Source organism: Phymastichus coffea, unplaced genomic scaffold, assembly GCF_024137745.1.
Source record: "Phymastichus coffea isolate CEN01 unplaced genomic scaffold, Cenicafe_Pcof_1.1 PCOF00081, whole genome shotgun sequence".
NCBI lineage: Eukaryota > Metazoa > Arthropoda > Insecta > Hymenoptera > Eulophidae > Phymastichus > Phymastichus coffea.
In genome coordinates, this window is record NW_026706892.1 from 768535 (window position 1) to 787598 (window position 19064).

The 19064-nt window shown below is 37.9% G+C and overlaps 1 protein-coding gene across 2 annotated transcripts in view; it reads right to left on the reverse strand.

Moving 5' to 3' along the window:
* Positions 1-19064, reverse strand: part of LOC131668571 (dipeptidase 1-like) — a 203701-nt gene that overhangs the window by 73623 nt on the left and 111014 nt on the right. For both annotated transcript variants that reach the window (XM_058942851.1, XM_058942850.1), the window contains exons 4-5: positions 15897-16198; positions 14942-15098 (exon numbers count right to left, since the gene is read on the reverse strand). In XM_058942851.1, coding sequence (XP_058798834.1) covers positions 14942-15098; positions 15897-16198 — 459 coding nt within the window. The remainder of the gene's footprint in view (positions 1-14941; positions 15099-15896; positions 16199-19064) is intronic.

Sequence of the window (19064 nt, forward strand, 5' to 3'; positions counted from 1 at the left end):
TAAATTATGAGTCAACTAACTTTTGATTAGTCAAATGTTTATTTATTACTGCCAAATACATATAAATGATTTAACTATACAATTTAGACAAACAATATTTAATAATTTCAAAAAACAAAATTTTCAACCATTCCGTTAATTTTTTTACGTTAATAGATTTTCCCAACTTCATGGCTGCAAAGATGAAGAAAGAAAAAAAGCGGACGTGTTAAAAGAAAACGAAAAGTAAATGGCGCCGATAAAACGAGAGGCAAAAAGTACAAGAGTGATAAGGGCGCATAAAAAAAAGTAGATAGCCTATGGTAGCTCTCGAGAAATTGGCGTCGTTAGATCGAAAATTCCACAAACTACAAGGCGCTGATTTTCTCTTCAGGAATGGACATCCCTTGCAAATTGACTTTTCTCTCGTTTTCCCCGAGTGAAACGAATATTCGCATGCGTCCTGGTCTCTCTTTGAGAGAACTTCTTTCTCTTTTCGTCGACGAGGGAAACTTCTTGCGAAACAAGCTTCATCGCGCTTACGTAAACTGCACTAAGCAGAGAAAAAGAGAGAACCCATCGCGTTTGTTAGAGAGAGAGAGAGAGAGAGAGAGAGAGAAAATGGCCTTGCTATAAGGTGTAAAAACTCGCGTTTTCCGGAAAATTCATTTGACTTTTCTTTGTTAAAATTGTTCGCTTCGCTTGCTTTAGCTAGACCAATAGCAAATTCTCTTGCTGTTCAATGTCTATCCTGTACCGTTTTTCTTGTTATCAAGCTCTTATATCGGTAGACAAGACTCTTCATATTAGTTTTTTTTTCCATAAAGCTGCAGAGATAAATATATATCGAATTTTATTAATAAAAAAGCCTTAAAAATAATTTTCTATCTCGTTAAATTGCTGAATGTTAGTCAATTCAGCGACAAAGTTGTGTGAAAAAAATGGCTCCACTAACGAACATTTGACTCTATATGCACATAACTAGAGAATTGAAACGTTACTTCAATGAAACAAAAAAATCGCATCGCCCTTTTCTTTACAATCCATTCTCGCAAAAGCGAAGAAAAAAAGCTAACTTTTTACTCGTTAAATTGTAAAGGGAAAAAAAAAAGAATATGGCATCGAAGGGAAAAGACGCAAAGGTCGCGTCCTCGTTTCGTTCGCCGCACAAAAAATCACGCGACCTGATTGCCTTTGCCACGTCGATTTTACTATATACACACGTAGGGACGTCTATATGAATTCCATGCACCATTGCGCTTCCTTTTTGTGCTCTCATCTTGGCATCGTTTTTTGCTCCTTTCTTCTTCATTTGTAGCTTCTAGGCTTTCTCTTTTTCTTTTACATTTTGCTTTCTGCGCGGAGTCTTTTTTTCTTATTTATATTTTTGTCTCTCGGCTGAAATGTGAAAATCTGTGTTATTATGTTTGCATAAAATCTAGCGCGTAATTGTGTTAGCATAATTTTGCGAAACACAGCAATTCAGCACTTTTCAAATGCTTGTTCAGCGGGGATACTCTCTGGAAGTGTTTATGCACGACATTTATGCTTGCTATTTTTGCGCCTTTGCCTCGTTTAATAATTTAAATTCAATCGATTAATCGTATTAGAAACTAACTATCATACAGCCATTATAATGAAATTTGGTAACATACTGAGTTGGCTTACAAAAGATAAAAGCACAGAATTCCTAATTGAATTTTCCAAATGAAATCAACTCACAATTGTGTCAACGAGGCATTTAACAAGAAAAGTCCATATGGAAAGGGAGAAATAAAACCTCGAAGGCAGCATTAACGAGGTACGAAAGTCACACCGTTCGTTTTGTTTTCTTTCGCTTTTGCAACAGCGCCCGCCACGCTACTCGACGAGTTCAAGAGAGTTGTCGCGCATGAAAACAGCCATCAGCTCGCTCGGGGGCTGCTCATTAGCGTGGAGCGGCTATAGCGGTGGCATCGTCACTCGAGGCGTGCGCCTCGTCAATGTGGCAATACATGACATTCGCTCGCCAGTGAAATTGCGCACTTCGGTTACGCGCGCTCGCTCTCCCGCAAATACAGTGGCAAAAGAAGCACGGGCAAGGATCGGATTCAAGCCAGAGCGCCCAATTAACTCGGGCTATCGCGCGATGACAAACGTGAAATTGCCTTTCTGTAATTGAATTCTTCTTTTTCTTTCTTTTCGTTTGTTAAATTAATTTCCTTTCTCGTCGCTACAATCAATTTTTTTCTCGTCGTACATTTACACGGACATGCTTTGTCGTCCAAAAGCTTGTTTTAGCCAACGTCTTCATTTTTACATCCGAAAAAAAAATCAGCTCGTTAACTGCGACCGGAGGAAAAGAAAAGAGTTGTAAGGATGCCAAGAAGCAATCCTCGTGACATTTAAAGTAGTACACGAATTTTCCGAAAAAAAATAACACAGCGTCAGCTACATAAGCCTATAGCATAGATAGGTCAAGCCGGAACGCGCGAATTCAAAGCAGCGTCGCATGGTTGCATGTAGGTACTGTACATAGTATACCGGGCGCACTGTCAGCTGTCGATACGAGCCGATCAAACCCTTGAGACGCTGTCTCGGGTGCCGCTGCCTGCGAGTGGATGTCGCCAATATACAGCCTCTCTAAGCGAGCGACAACTTGCTTATATAAGTGCGCGTGATTGGGGCTCGTGTACATATACCGAGCCTATATGCACTTCGTAGGACTTCGCCTTTCTTTTGCTTTCCAAGTTCTGTTGAACGAAATTAATGTGTACGAGCGCCTTCTTGACTGACGGTACTTGATTGCGCTGGCTTCGAGTAAACCGTGGCGGTTCTCTTTGATAAACTTGCAATAACGTTTTCGAGTCACATAAAAGCCAACCGATTGGATCTTTTCCTCCTTTTGGCCACGGTTAATCGGAAAAGTCCTCTTGCCGTTAACTTAAGAGCATGAAAGGAAACCGTGAAGCATTCTGCGAGTAGTATTCCGAAGATTTCAGTCAATTACTGATCATTGTACGATCTTTCTTTTTTCTCCTTCGCCTCTTTACCGTCTTAGCGAGGAGCGAGAGGCTGCCGTAGAGAGCTGGAAAATCTCCTCGACCGAAAGCTAAAGCCATCGACAGCTTGACCCGAAGACCCGTTCGAACGAACGTCGAGATAGACAGAGAAAGAGAGATTCAACGAAAATCGATAGATGGACAATGAGACAACGGCGACGGGAATGTGGATGCGATAAGATGAGATTTTCTTTTCTCGTGTCGCGTTGCCAGCTGAAAGCATCCTATCAATCATATAAATTGAATCGTCACTCTTCTATACCGTGGTGACACCGCTGTTCTCAGTGGTTTTTGAATATCCTCCGAGTGAATATATTCTTTTTCTCGTCAACGGATTGCTTGTATTTGTGTTTCGAGTTTCTCGGATAGTTTATTCAGCTAAAGTTTCACAGTTAAAAGTGGATACTTCTGCGCTTTTTACCGCTATTTGCGAATCCGTCCTTTCGAGAGGAGAACTTTTTCTCAACTGTTTCTGCTAAAACTACGCGAACGAGAGAGGAAATTTCGAAAGTTCGGCAAGTTCTAGTAAAGAGAGCAAATATTCGTGAGATAGCTCTCGCTAATTCAAAGGACAAACGTAAAAGCCGAGTCGATAACAAGTGCGCGATAGTTACGATACCTCTACCAACCACGTTAATAAGTGCGTTGAGATAACCAGACAAAAATATAACGAAAACAGTTGTGCGTACCTATAACGTTAACGTTACCATTAAAAGACCAAAGTTTGAAAAGTATCACGCATCATAGAAACTCTACATACCCTTTTCATAGTCCTCAAGGTGTGCCTAATACGTTTAAGCACTCAGGAAGACGAACACCGCGAACCACTTAGTTGTGGTTGGCGCTGATGACTCCCAGGGTTGCTCAGACGGCGACAATGTCGTATAACTTATATACGCCAAGGTTTTACGACTAGTTAATAAGTTTAGTCTTGGCGATTTAAATAATATAGCTACGAGACCAGGGAGAGAGATAGAAAGGCGCTGTTCCATTACTGCGGTCCGAGTGCCGCAGGGGATGCGCCTTAATTGCCTTGGCGCTTAGCTGCTGCTGCTGCTTCTGAATCTGAGGCTGGATTACGGATTAATAGCGGAAGAGGAGACTTTTCGGGTAGTCTCTGTTCCGGCGTTAATTGAAGATTTTCTTGGTAGAAGTTTCAGGCTGAAAAAGTAGAGAGAGAGAGAGGGAGGAAGATGACGGAGTTTTTGCTTCATTAGGTTGTTTAAGACTTTTGGCTATGAAGATAAGTTGAGAAATTACTCTCTCATTGGTGCAAAAGAGAAGAAAAAATGTTCTATGAATGTTAGGTTGATGAACTTATGGAGACTTTACTTTCTCTACAACTGTCATCTTTAATTGTATTTCAGAAATAGGCGAGTGTTAAAAGTAAATTGGCATGTGTTTATCTACGAAAAAACATATCACAAAAAAAAGAAACCTACAAAATCATAAAAATGAAAATGTTTTTTCAATGGAAACGAACTCTTATCAAAATATTATCGTATAATTTCAACAAATAATTCCACAGTACACTCACGAAATTTAGCTTCAAAAAGCTATGAGCTTCTCGTTCCCTTCCGTACAAAAAAAAGCACGTCCTGGCGAGCTACAATAACATTCAAATCCGAGTCAAAAATACAAAAACTCCAAAGAAGCTTAGATTTGAAACATGTAAATCTCCTTTCGCCATTCCACTCATTTAATCCCGCATATCTATCGCGAAACCAAGGCAGTTGTGTGGACAGACTGTAGAATAAAATAAATACATTTTTTTTCTTTTCGATACTCCGTGCGCAAAGTGCGTCTTTCCCGCACACTCGATAGAAAAAGTGCGTTGAAAATCACACTTTCCATACGTCGTATCAAAAAATACGGTACGGCACATGTTCGGGAAAGAGTTTCTCGTCTCGTGTACCTTTCCACCCTCGCCTCGCTCGGGTGTAAACGCCACACGAGACAAGAATCTACTTTCCCGCACTTGTATCGTAATGTACTATTTTACATCTGACTGGCCGAAGAGGAAGAACAAGTAAAAAAACACATGGTCGAAAAGCAAAAGCTCGCTTGAGTAAAGCTAATCCCAGTTCTAAAAAAATTAGACAGTCGACGAGCATACAGAGAGAATCGTAACTTGAGGGGGGGGGGGGAGAAATAGCGAAACTAAACCCCTCGCAAGTTCCTAAGCTTTGCTACCAGTGTAAATACGAACATTTGACTCTCAGTGGTTGCGTATCGATCAACCAGGTGTGAGCTGCGTTTACAGACAAAAAAAAGATTAAAAAAATTAACGTGTAAAATTTACATTGCACTTTCCACGTGTTTCTGATTTTGAATCTGCCTGATGATGTATTGGGAAACGTTGCGATGTGCCACGTGCATATATGCATGTAAATTGCTCGGACTAAACGCTACGGAAATTTGAATTTCATGCATAACAGCAAATTAAGCCGAGATTTTGAAATATTTTCAAAGCGTGGATAAAAAAACAGAAAGAAAGATAAAATATGGATATGTATTCGTATTTTACTGCACTCGATTGTACACGTGCTGCGCATGGCAAAAGTTAAAAAGTTTGTTGTCATCAAGTTTATTTTTTCGCGTTTGAAGATTACTGATTTCACTTTTGATTCCATGGTACTCGAGTTTTGTTACATTTTACAACTCTTACAAATTTGCGTTGCAGAAAAGTAGCGCTGTTTTGCGTTCTCTTGCGTAAATATAACATTTTCGCGTTAATCGTATTTGCTCCAAATCGCAGGGTGTAGCAACGATTTATTTCGTAAAAATAAATTAACAAGACTAACACAGCCCATTGGTCCCTTTTAAACATATATTGACTTGAATGGATATTGATCTTACTTATCTTTCAATTTCATTAAATAAATTTTATTTTTCCAAATATTATTTTTATTCAAATTTATACTATTAGTTACAAAATTATTCGAAAGTATCATTATGAAATTATTGAATCGTTAAAGCACATTGGAATCCACTAAAATCTTTTTATAACGGACATAAGCTCAACCGCACACCTATCATCCTCAACCTTTCATCATAAACAACCAACCAGCAAACAGAGCCATACTATCAATTGCATCGAGTACTCCAGAAGAAAATCATAAAATATATCACAATGCTGATCCCAAAGACAAAACGAACACACAGCTACCTCATCGTGTACAAACATTTATTGTCGAAAGACTGTACTGGGCGAGAGAAGTGGAAAGCTTGCGAACGATAACTCTTATCGGCACACTATACACTGGAGGAAGGCGGATGTCGTAGGTTCTAGTAGCAGAGACTATTTTGCTACTGTGGAAACGATGTACGATGAAATTTTGAAATGGCAAAGATAATGCTATTAACAGGCTACAGCCCACATGGGAGCTTCTCATTTACTCTATCTTCGTATAGTAATGAGGAATACATTTGGAATTGTTGCTTAAATGCCATGTTCTCGTTCAATCGTCTTAATTCGGTCAATAAGTACTTAATTACATAATCATGTAAGAATTGACAAATCACTTCGTATAATTTTTTCTCTCTGACTTTTATTCTTTCAAAAAGTAGATCTCATACATTATCCCTCCGGTCTTCCAAACCAACCTTTATATTCATCTCGCAAATCGTGTTCGCTCATTAGGATAATTAATGAAAAAAGTCAAGATGAGGCAAAAGAAGAAGAAAGCAAATCGAGTGTTTTTGAAGTAGTCGATCCAGTCCGCTCACTCTTGGGAAACATGGAATGAAGGATATTGGAGTAGCGAGTTAGTGAATCAAAGGTGCGACTTCGATTGGCTTTCCCTGACTCCTCAAAGGGCTCTAGCAAGCTACTTTACTTCCTGTCCGCAATTAGAATGGCTGCTGGAATATTCATCAGTGGTAGTAGGTAATTATCAACTTCGTCATTTAAGTGGCTACACATGGCTAAAACTTTCGACGGACTAATCTGCCCGTGAGACAGCTGCTTGGCCGCGCGAATCTGTTGACGAATGTTTACTCGAGCGTATATAACAGCGAGAGCTGCAAGGAAACATCTGTTCTGGAAGTATCTGCGGCTCGGCCACTAAATCCATTAAGATTCAATCACTGATTCTGACTTGTCCTTAACTTTCGCCAAGTCAAACATCTAGATGAGAAATTTTGTAATGCTTGGCTTCTTGTAGTTGAGTGACTCCTAAAATCAAATATTTTGTGCAAAATGTAATTTGCAAACTCCGATATTCTCCTTAATTTTGGATCATTAACGAACTTTCATGGATAAATTTAATATTTCATATTTATTATGACATCGCAGTAAACAAAGTTTCTTAAATGTACGTTGGAGACGGGTGAGTAAATAACGATAATCTTGATAGCAAAGCTGATGTTTTTTCTATTTAAATACAATATAACAATGCACGTTGGTAAATACAAACGCAGTCGTCCAAGGCTCATTGACGCTTTTCGTTTTTTCTCGCTCGTCACTAATCCCCTCTGCTACGCCTTTCTTACCTGGACCTCGCTCTCTCTTTCTGTCACTCTCTTTCTCACTCTCTTTCTCTCTCTCTTTCTCTCACTCTCTTTCTTTCTCTCTCTTTCTCTCACTCTCTTTCTCTCACTCTCTTTCTCTCTCTCTTTCTCTTTTTCACAAACTCTGGTTCGCGATAGGTCCCCGAACGATATCAAGATAACCCTGGCACTACCACTTAATCGTGACCTTTTCCTTTTTGGGGAGTGGTCGTAATTACCTTGAGAGTGCACACAGTACTTGTGCTGCTTCGAGTCGTGGCGAACGGCAGTGAACCTACCCTGATGGTAGCCATACCATCAGACGTGCGCATCCACGAAAAAGAGGTGTCGATCATGAGGTAGATATCAGCGAGAATCCGCCGATCCGCAGACCTTCTCACCCGATCCACCCACTTAACTCACGCCCACATACTCATTTATGCTTGCGTACAATGTTCATTTCGATCTCATATTCCCTCCTTTAATATAATACTTTTCTAGATTTTTGCACCCCACACGCATTCGCAGTCCACACACCCTCTCACAGACGCTCACATCCACGAACCATCCTCCGCACGCACGACCGGACACTGGACGCCCGTGACTCCAATAAATGGGGAAAACGGTGGAAAAACCCATCATACTTCAGTGCGACGTTATTCCGGAGAAAATGCCCTATCTTTCCCGCTAATCCACACGTGTCGGCCAGCCTATCATTGCGCGTGCCTTGAACGCGGGAAACGCTGGGAAAACCTTAATTCTTCGGTCATACCTGGGCGACGGCGCGTCATCGGCTTATTCATGTTGCCTCGCGTCACCAAACCTTGCCCTTCGCGCGTATCCCTCTCCAAATCCGTTTTGTCTATGTTAGGCGCTTTGCCATGCAATTGCCATCCTCAACAATTTGCTTGTGCATTTGCGAAGAAAATATTTTCTTTAGATATGAAATTTCATTTTTAAATTAAGAAATTCTTTCTTAAAATTAAAAAGAATAAACTTGAGAAATTTTTTTTTTCGGAATGTAACAGAGTTGAAAAATTCGATGCGTAGATTTTTAAAATATCATCGAAAGAACTTCTAAATCGACAAAAGTAAAGTCACATAAATTTGGTACAACTAGAAAAAGCACGTGATTTTTAAAGAAGAACTATGCGATAACAAGTATTAATAAATTCGTTGAACTTGCGAAACTGGGTTACGCGCGTGAATATCTGCTTAGCAGTGTTTTCAAACTGCAGCAAGCACTTGCCTCTCTCCGCGTCGTGAGGGAGTTGAGCGTGACAGGATTAACGACGGCGAGTGACCAGAATAAGTTCTATTGTTTACGGCAGCGCGTTCTTGAAATCCTTATGCCGTAACAGATTTCACGGATGACTGCTTCGTCAGATTAATTTTAATGGATGTGTCCTCTTTTTTAGTCTTTTCTTTTTGCGAAGAGTTTGCGGTACACATGAACACATAATATCGTGTTAAAGATCCGATTTTGTAACAAATTTTTTTCTACCACTACTATTAGATGTATTTATTTTGATGAGAATTATAAAGATTTGAAATATCAGAAAATGCCGTAAACAATTCATATAAGTTTGTACATGTGAGTCGATGAGAAGATCCGATTATCTTTAGATTATAATTAAGCGAATAATTAAATAACTTACTAATATTAACTAATAATAATACACATTGATCAAGAGCTGAATTTTAATCATAACGTTTCTCAATTAGCTCTCCGACAAAGAACTCACTAACGTCACATCAAACACAATATAACTCACCAAATCTAGATGACGATATTTACGTTTCGTAAAAACTTTTCCTCGCATAAAAATGTCATAGCTAAAACTTGAACAATACGACAATAGAAGAAAAGGCTCGAGACGAAAGCGGCAAACAAAGCTTCGTTCCTTCATAAATTCGTCGGTGCACTACTTTGCTAGACAAATTCAGATGGCGACTTTACCCGAAGTTCAAATCACGTTGAAAGTTCGAGCACTTCGCTTCAAAAATAATTCGCATTTTGCTGGATCTGCTATCGATGGAAAAAGGCGGATCTCAACTTCTTCCGAGTATGTCTGATCGATCGCTAAATTTTCAACTATCCAAGACGAATGTATTGTTTTGTCATAAATAAAATATCGCCTAAAGGATAAATTCGAGTAATAAGGTCATTTATTGAGTTATATACGTAAATCAACTTCTAAAATTTTCACGTTTTTAAATATAGACAAGTTAATTACTAGCCCAATATGGGCACACAAAGCCCCAATATCAGGTAGGCAAAAATTGGGCTAATAGCCTTTCTATAGTTCTATTGTTCCGGAGATCAACTGTGAAGGTAGAATGGAAAAATTTCACAAGAAATTTCTAGAAAGCCATTCCAAAGCCACGTAAAACTATTATTCGGCTATGTAGGAATTTACAGTACTCAAAGAGTATTCGAATGGTAATTGTAGGCTAACCAAGGAAAGAATTAGAGTTATTTCTTAAAAGTAACAATTCAATGTGCGTCCAGGCACCGTTAGAAGAACTCGGAAAAACTTTTGAACGCCATCAAACTTGGCAATTTTCATCTATCAATTCGATGCAAATCACGCACAACGCTTTCAATGCGAGCGCGTGAAAAAGGTCTTCATGCAAATGCCAACCAAGTTTCAGGACCAAGAACCGACGCGACTATAGTCGCGAAGGGTAGGATAGGGGAGGTAGAGGGGGAGGACTAACTTTCTTGAGGATTATATGCATAATGATACGACTACGCATACACGTATGCGCGAAGAGTTGCCTACATACGCTCTTGTCTAGATTGCTTTTTGATGAACAAACATGCGTTGCTTCTTTGCTTTTGTTGGTAAACAAGCTGCGATAAACACACAAGTTTTTTAAAATGTAGCTAGTTTGCTTGTTGACAATTTAGACCTTGAAAGTAGAAAGAAAGTACTTCTTAAGCGTTATTTCAATAGTAAATTTCAGCACAGACGTAAAATTTCTTTACTCTTACTATTTCCGTACTCTCTTACTTCGAAAAAATTTTCATGGAAGTTTAAGTTAAACTTCAAATTAGCTGTTTTTTTTCATCGATGAAGTCAAGTATGAAACTTACAGTGTCTACGAAAATTACACATTTTTACCATAAAACTTGGTATGCGGAGATAAATGGCGGAGTAAGCGATTAGAATGATCAAATCAAGTATTACAAACTTCTTCCTTACATGTGCACTACCTCATCACAAGTAGTTCTCTTGAATTTCACAAAAACAAACTGCAATAACTCGTCAGCGATTCCCATGGTAATCGGCAGGATGGCAAACATTGAGCGAGAGCAGCATCCGAATTTACAAGCCCATTAACGAATGGAGGGGCTTGCGTACGCGACCTCGTAAATTAATACATAACTCCAATGTACATGACCTTATGACTGCGCACTAGTGGCGAATACGCAGATGGCGCGTGACGTTAGCGAGCCAATAATCGAGTGACTCTCTAATTCGAAATCGGTCGGGTTATATCTTCGAGTCAAAGCTGTGGCCTATGAATTTTAATCCATCTAAAGTCGCTTATGCAATGGCTACCCTGAAAATATCAATTGATAAGTCATATTAAATGTAATAACTGTACTAAACTTTTCTTGGGTGCTTCAAACAATCTGAAAATAAAAGGAAAAGAAGTTGAGCCATTAGAAGTCAGGAAACTCTCGTCGAAACACACTTGAAAACAAAGTCGTTCGGTCATTGAAAGTATCACGAAACTTCTCAGCCGCGCGTCAACAAGCCTTAGCAGTTGTATCCGAAACGGTCAGTCGCCTTAACTGCGCGCGGCGGGTTTTCCTTGTCTACAGGTTGAAGCGTTTCCCTGCGGGGGTTGGGTTGTGCAGCATCTCTACGTCGGATAAACGAAGAGGATCTCAAGAGCGTACGCTAATTACACAGACCTCGTATGCACAAACGCGCCTATTGATGTAAATCGACCCCTCCGAGGCCGCCGAGTAAATGTGCTACATGCTCGCTGCGTCTACGTCTGTTAGTAGCTTGCCACCCGAATTGCCTCATGTCAGTAATGAAACGCACCCTCAGGACCATTAATATCCGTTAGTTGTTTGATTAGTGCACTGCTCGTCATTGGACCAATCGCCTCGAATATTGTTTTCAGTCGCTTCAGTAAGATTTCAAATTTGATCTCGTGTTCGCAAGGTTTGAAGGTTGTTAGCTTGAAGGAATACGGATTGAAAGGTATTAGCGGTTGTAATTTCACAAAGTTCTACAGCGCACTTGTGATAAATGATTGTTAACAATTTCAAATTTCGTACGTTTGCTCAATCAAAGCGAATTCGTAAAGGTAATAATACTCGGATAAATATCACTTAGCTTTGCTTTTTTTGTCGTTGGCTAACATAATCATCATATCCTCCAGTGTGCTGTACACCCGCGCGGTGAAAATACGTCGCGCGATAAAACGAAAGACAATCAGTGTGTGTGTATGTGTGTTTTTGCGCTGGCGGGCACCGATGGGAATAAAAGCGATGTTCCCAGTGATAGGTGGCGCGCGGCGTACACTGGAAAATCGTTTGAACGAACCCACACAGGTATATATCGACCTTGCAAGCGTGGCGCCAGATAACTCTCACCGCGCATACACTGCTGCAACTAGACATCACTTTATGATAACCCACATGAGAGTTACCGCTCTTGGCTCTTCTTATGCGTGTACAATTTCTATTGCTTCATTATTTTTGTTTGGATTTTTTTAATTTATGCTTTATGGTATTTTATCAATTAAATTTCTCTAGCTTAGCTCATTAGCAGCTTTGTATTCTTTTTTTATATTAGCTCTATGCTCAGAGGAGTTGTTAGATATATTTAGATTTAATTGTTTACATCATTTTATAACTTTTTTTTTGAGTTAATAACAAATACTTTTGTTCAATGCTTTAAACTATCATCGTACCCTGCCATAAATACAACATAGGTAAGCGTATTTTAAAAATCCGCCCATTATTTTGTCGTTTCCTCCTTGCTAACTTTCTCTACTTAAAATTATGCATTTCTATTGGTGACTGATGAGAGGAGAGTGAGAGAACAAGTAGTGACAATAGTAGCGGCAGGGGTCGGAGTTCCCAAGAAGCATAGTGGGGTACGTAAGTACGGTTCTGGCATCATAGTGCACACCCACAGAAAGTTTTCACTAGATTGCTACTCTGTATTGGCAGTCACTTTTTGGACGGTACTAGGTGCGAAGACAACCTAATTGTACTCGCAGTTCAAATTGACAGTGTATCGATTGTTTGAAGATAGATTTGTTTTACATAATTATCGTTAATCATTAACCGGAATCAAGTGCCGTTTGTTGACAACTGATTAATTTTGGTGTATATCTACCACTTTTTGGAAAACGCTTGCTCACCCACCTACTTACAAAAGCTACAACTAGGTAACGTAATTGTGCGCTATTATCGGTCATTTAATATTAGAATTTTTTATAGAATTTAGTTTATTGATTTAATAATAAATTTAATATTTAACATTAATTCGTTATTAATAATGAACCCAAGGGGTTGGCTATTATTTCAGATTTAATAGTTATTTTTTTAAATAATTTAAAACATAAAATTCGATTGAATATCCTTAACTGTTGAATGATACATAAATCAGTTACTTAAATATAACCAAATATATCAAACTAGAAGTAATTTACATACACAAACTTTATATTAATTGTTTGATGTTGCATCAGCTGCGATCTAGTTCATTTCGTAGATACTAAATTATACCAATTTTTTAATTTTCCTTATTTAACATAATAGCTATCTATTAAACACGAAACAGAAAATACTATTTTCTTTAACAAATGAAATATTATCTTGTATCATCTTATTGGTCTGTACCTTTGAGATTATTATATTATTAACTCATAAGTATAAAAAAATGATAAATAATTTTGAATTTCCAACTTAAAATCTTATGTTACAGAATAATGAGCCAAACGAAGGAACGTTCTCGCAAGAGCTGTCGAGAGCTGGTTAAAGAGATCTACAAGGGAGATCGACGGAAAGTGAGGAATTTGTTGCTCAAAGGCGCAAATGTAAACCACGCCGACTACAATGGCAATACCCTTCTCCACCACGCAGTGGCTAGTCGTGACATTGAGATTGTACGTCTGATTATCGAACATGGCGCAGACATTAACGCTATGAACGACTTTCACTTCCGGCCTTATAATCTTGCTTACAATAACAAATTTATCGAAGCGTTAGAACTCCTTCTCAAGAATAACGCCGTGATCTTCAATGTTGATGTATTGTTTAGTAATTTACCCCGACGCGTCATCGACCTGATTTACGACCGAATCGACGTTCAAGTACGCAACGCTAGAGGTCTCACTGCGTTACACATAGCCACTGCCAATAATGACGTTTCTGCAGTTCGTCGCCTCTTAGATCGTGGAGCTGACTCAACCGTGACAACCTTATACAACGGAGAGAGTCCATTACATTTAGTGATATCTTATGAAATCGCGAAACTTTTGTTAGACCATGGTGCATTGATCAACGCACCCGATCGAAACTTATGCACACCACTGTACGGAATAGCAGTCAAAAATCGAAACGGTCTTACGATAGACGAGCAATCGCGAATAATCGGATTATTCATTGATCGTGGTGCCTCCGTATTTAACGTATTTGTTGCCGCGGAATTACGTCTCGATTATAATGGCGGATTCGATAGGATGTATGGCCTCAAGGATGTACTTAAGTTCATAGGACTGCGAGAGGACGAGCAAAATTTTCGCGAGAGAATAAATCGTGGTAACTTTCGAAGCGATTTCAGTATTTTCTATCAGCGGATACTAGCTGAGGTTATCAACATGAAGCTGACCAAGTTTTACTGCAATGTCAGCTTTTACGAGTTTCTCGTCAAGTCCTGGCAACGACGTACCAACTACATTGATAACCGGAGAGTTGCCAATATAGTTGATACTGTCAATAATGATCTTACCGAGATGTTTCCATTGTATAGTGCGATTCTTAAACGATACATCGATACTGCGTACAAGAGAAACGAATTGAGAGAAAATTCTGCGATTGCTCTTACCGTTGCTTGCCCGCATTTCAGATCGACACAGCTAATTGTAGATGTCATTTTAACGTTTCTCAATGAAAAAGATATGAAATTTATTGTTGAAGCTTACGATGACTTTCAACCTAACAAATGTTGAATAAATTTTCAGGAAAGGACATCTATGTTTTGTTTTTCTTCTTACTTATACCTACATACTTAATTTTTTTCCTATCTTGATATTGTTTTCTTCTTTAGACTCTATCTTATGAAAAAATATATCACGGATGGCCGCTGGATCATTAGCGAAAGGCATTAAGAAACCGTCATTGTACGACTAACGGTTGTTAAATTAATTATAATGCTGAATTATTGACTGACCTGTGCTCCAACAAGACCCGTTCGTAACCTTGGTATATCCGTGTGACTCCAGTCAGATTTAGCCCACGGATCAATTTTATCTAGGTTGCTGCTCAGGTTCACCTCTCCGAGCTGATTGTGTACGAATTTCCTGACGTTCCAGGGCAAATCGTTGTGCCTGTTAACAATAATAACAAGAACATCGTTCTATAATTTTATTTCCTATTGTACTTTGTAACTTTGTTATAGATTCGAGTTTCGCTCGACAAATAAATCACGAATTAATATATTATTAACCATGAGAGTGAAATTATTGGCAAGTCCATAGCACGTGTAAATTGACACCCGAGATGAGGGTATTAAATACGTGTTATGCGCTTGTTATTTTCATTTTCGTGGTTAATACATTATTTTTTTGTCTACAGCACGTAACATGCGTGTTATAAAACCTGACATCCGGGTTTTAAAACGCACTATACGTGCAATAGGCAGAAAAATAAATGATACTTTATTAATATAAATTCACCTGGGAATATTTGCATGATTGCTGTAATTTTATATTGTTAAAATATTAGGGATTCTCACATGGATGTACGTAATAAGTATCGAATAATTTATCTATAGCAATATTTCAGGATTGGAATCAATTAGTGGATATGCGATAATAGAGTAATTTTATATTAATTTTTATAACGTCAAAAATTAGATCAAAGGATTACACATTCGTAACTTTTTCTTGTGAGCTATTGAAAATGTAGAACTAAAAAAATCATGTCATCTATAAAACAATAGTTGAATTTCCGTAGCAAATTCAACAACGAAATTGCAAAACGTCCCTTCTTGATATTATTAAATAATCAACGTGTAGCAGGTCAAAGACAACATATGTGTGTGTGTGTGTGTGTGTGTGTGTGTGTGTGTGTCAGTAGCGCTCGAAGTAACGTCAAAGGACGTAGTAGGTCCGTACGTCACTTACCCATCGATCAGAGGCACTTCAGTGAGGATCCTCCGGATGACATCGAGGCGTTGCTGGTGGGTTGCCGGTGCCGATTGTAGGAGCAGCGGCAAGCAGAGTCCGCCAAGTAGGAGAGCCGCGACAACGAGAATTATTGGCGCCAATACACGACAGCGTCGCCTTGGTGAATCGTCACGGCGATCCTTGATTCCATTACCTGCTCCACTACTACCGCTGCTCGGCGAGTCATCGCATATGCCACTCGGTAGCCGCACTGTACCGTTACATGGCGCTACGTCTGGCAGTTCAGTTAGGCACGTTGTCTGAAACAAATGCAAAACATTTTTTTTTTTGGATTAATTTCAGTTTTCCATTTTAAAGTCTGATTTGTAACATGATTTTGATATAATTTATTTATAAACCATTATTTAAGTTTTGTGCCTTTCATGATAAGGCTTATGACAATTTCAACAAAAAATAAAATGTTAATAGAAGACTCAATGTAAATTTTTCAGTATATTCATTAAAGCAACTTTGAAAACCATAAGGGATTTTTCTTGCGGATTCTCGAAAATTAATCTTACGCTAGCACACGCAGTATAGTGTTCGACAGTGTTAGAGAAGAGTAAAAACAGTAGTATTCAGTCTAGATGAAACTCGTAGAACTCAGCCCTTAAATTTCAATTATATATTGACTTTTCAAGAAATTAACTAAAAACATGGAGTCGAATAAGCTAATTAGTTTTGCGAAAAGCCAATTACTTGGAATTTGGTGGTTGAGTTTCATGACGTCTCAGCAGACATGAGTGGCTTATTACCATATGCGAGGACACTGTAATATTCCGAAATCATGCATGCGTATTGGCTTATCGACATCTTAGACAGAGACCCTCCGCCATCTCTCTCTCTCTCTCTCTCTCTCTCTCTCTCTCTCTCTCTCGTAAAGTAAAATAATGTAATATTCCGAGTTCATGATTTATTTAAATTCTATTTACTCGATTACAAATTTTTATATATTGATTTTGTTAACTGTTCACGTGTTACAAACATAACTATTTTTTTATAATTTCTTCCAAGATAATAATAGCAAACAAATTTATACACGTAGACTCACTCAGACATCAGTAAATAACGTGACTCAAGAAGATGAAAGAATTCAGCGAGAAACCTATGTAAATGAACCAAGAAAAATTATAGAAAAACTGCGCGTGATTGGCAAGGAAAGTAACTCATTAATAATTCCGCGAAATTAAGATTTCGTTGATAAAATAATTTCAAAAAGTGAACACTCCCACATAAATAAAAATTGAATCTGCGTAGCGTTTTAACATGGTTTTTATAGAAATGAACCTATAGAATCGTTAGTAAAACTCACGCGGAATTTTTCTATCCAATCAAAATATGATTATAACCATCCGTCATGATGAAATAAATATTATTTCTATTACAACGATACATTCACTTGAAATATCAGTAAGTAACATAGTTTCAAGAAATACCGTACAGTGAAAAGTACTGTACCCGTAAGCATGGGTTATTTTTCAAATATCCAGCAATGTCATCTACTTTAATTTAATATAAATAATACTTTCCCAAAAATGCCAGTAACAATAATAATGATGGCTCATTTTTTCAATAACCGTTTTTAATAACTTTAATAATTTTCAGTACTCCAAAACTTATTTAGGTTAAAAAAATTTACTTCTAATAAATAGTTAATATTGAGGATTATTCCAGAAAATAACCCATTCTCATAAATACAGCTTTTATTCTAAGGGCATGATTCCTTTTGCGAGGGTATTGTCTCGTAAAACTGTAGATCCATATTAGTATGCTAACGATTCATAACATTGTTTCCATAAAAATCTTACTAAAACGTTCAATTTTCAATTTTTTTATTAACGAAAACTGAAAATTACGAGTTTTGCTATTCTTGCTAATTACGCATACGTCTTCTATAATTTTTCCGAGTCAATCTCTGTCAATTTTAGACTGACTTCCTTCATTCTCGGTTGCTGCCAGCAGGTTTACTTGCCCTGTCAATCCGCTACAGGGATCCTTAATGACGGTCGCATTTCAGTTTATTGTAAAAATTAAAAAGAAAGTATATTTATACTTTTTAACAAGAATAACTAGATAATCTGAGATTTTATGTTAAATAGAGATGAAGATCGAAAATGTATTTCTATAAAAATAAAAAATAATTATGCCTCATACTTAGTAGAAATAATTCATCCTAGACTATAAATTCGTATAGAATTTGTCTTAATGAGTGACAATGTCGTATAAGAGATACCTGATAAAATTAAATGATCGCACGAACTGTTTACACTTTATACTATGTTTTCTTTATATCTTTCCCTGTTATTTTTGCTCGATTCTTTGTTCTTTAATCGCTGCCTCTCGATTCTTACTCGGTACGCATTCTTTTTTTACATTTCTCGTGGTTTCTGGCCTTTTTTCTTTCTTTCCACGCTCCTCTTTATCTTTCCCCTTGTTGGAAATTTCCCAGGATCTCGTAAAAATAATACGAGCAGGCTAACGGTGCGATAAAAATTTTGTTCGCTGTTTGTACGTACTTGTGTTTTAGAGTATACTTTGTTTCCTTTTCGGCAATTGTAACGTTTAAATTAATGTTTGAATTTGCTCTATTAATGATCCTTTTGTTTATGATCTGCAAATATTGATGGAAAGCGTATAATAACTTTTGTTATGTGAAATACGAAAGTTTTTTCTACAAATGTAAAATGTTTTTCGATAGTTTCATATAAATACAAAGGTCGTTTGAAAAGTCCGTACAAAAATGAAAACTACTTGATTTTGTTTTAATAAATATTTTTTATTTTTCAATATAGTCTCCTTTTAGGCTTATACACTTTACCCAACGTTGTTCTCATTTGTTGATCCCTTCCAAATAATAGGATTTGTCCAAGTCTGTAAACTAGGCATTCGTTCCTGCAATCACCTCCTCGTTTGAATAAAATCTTGTCCTTGCCAGCCATTTTTTCATATTAGCGAACGAGTAATAGTCTGACGTAGCCAAGTCTGGAGAATAGAGGGAATGTGAAACGAGTTGGAACTCTATTTCCATCAGTTTTGCGGCCACAACTGCCGAGGTGTGCGCTGGTGCGTTGTCATGATAGAAGAGGATGTTTTTGTGGACCAATCGTGAACGTTTTTCTTGCAACT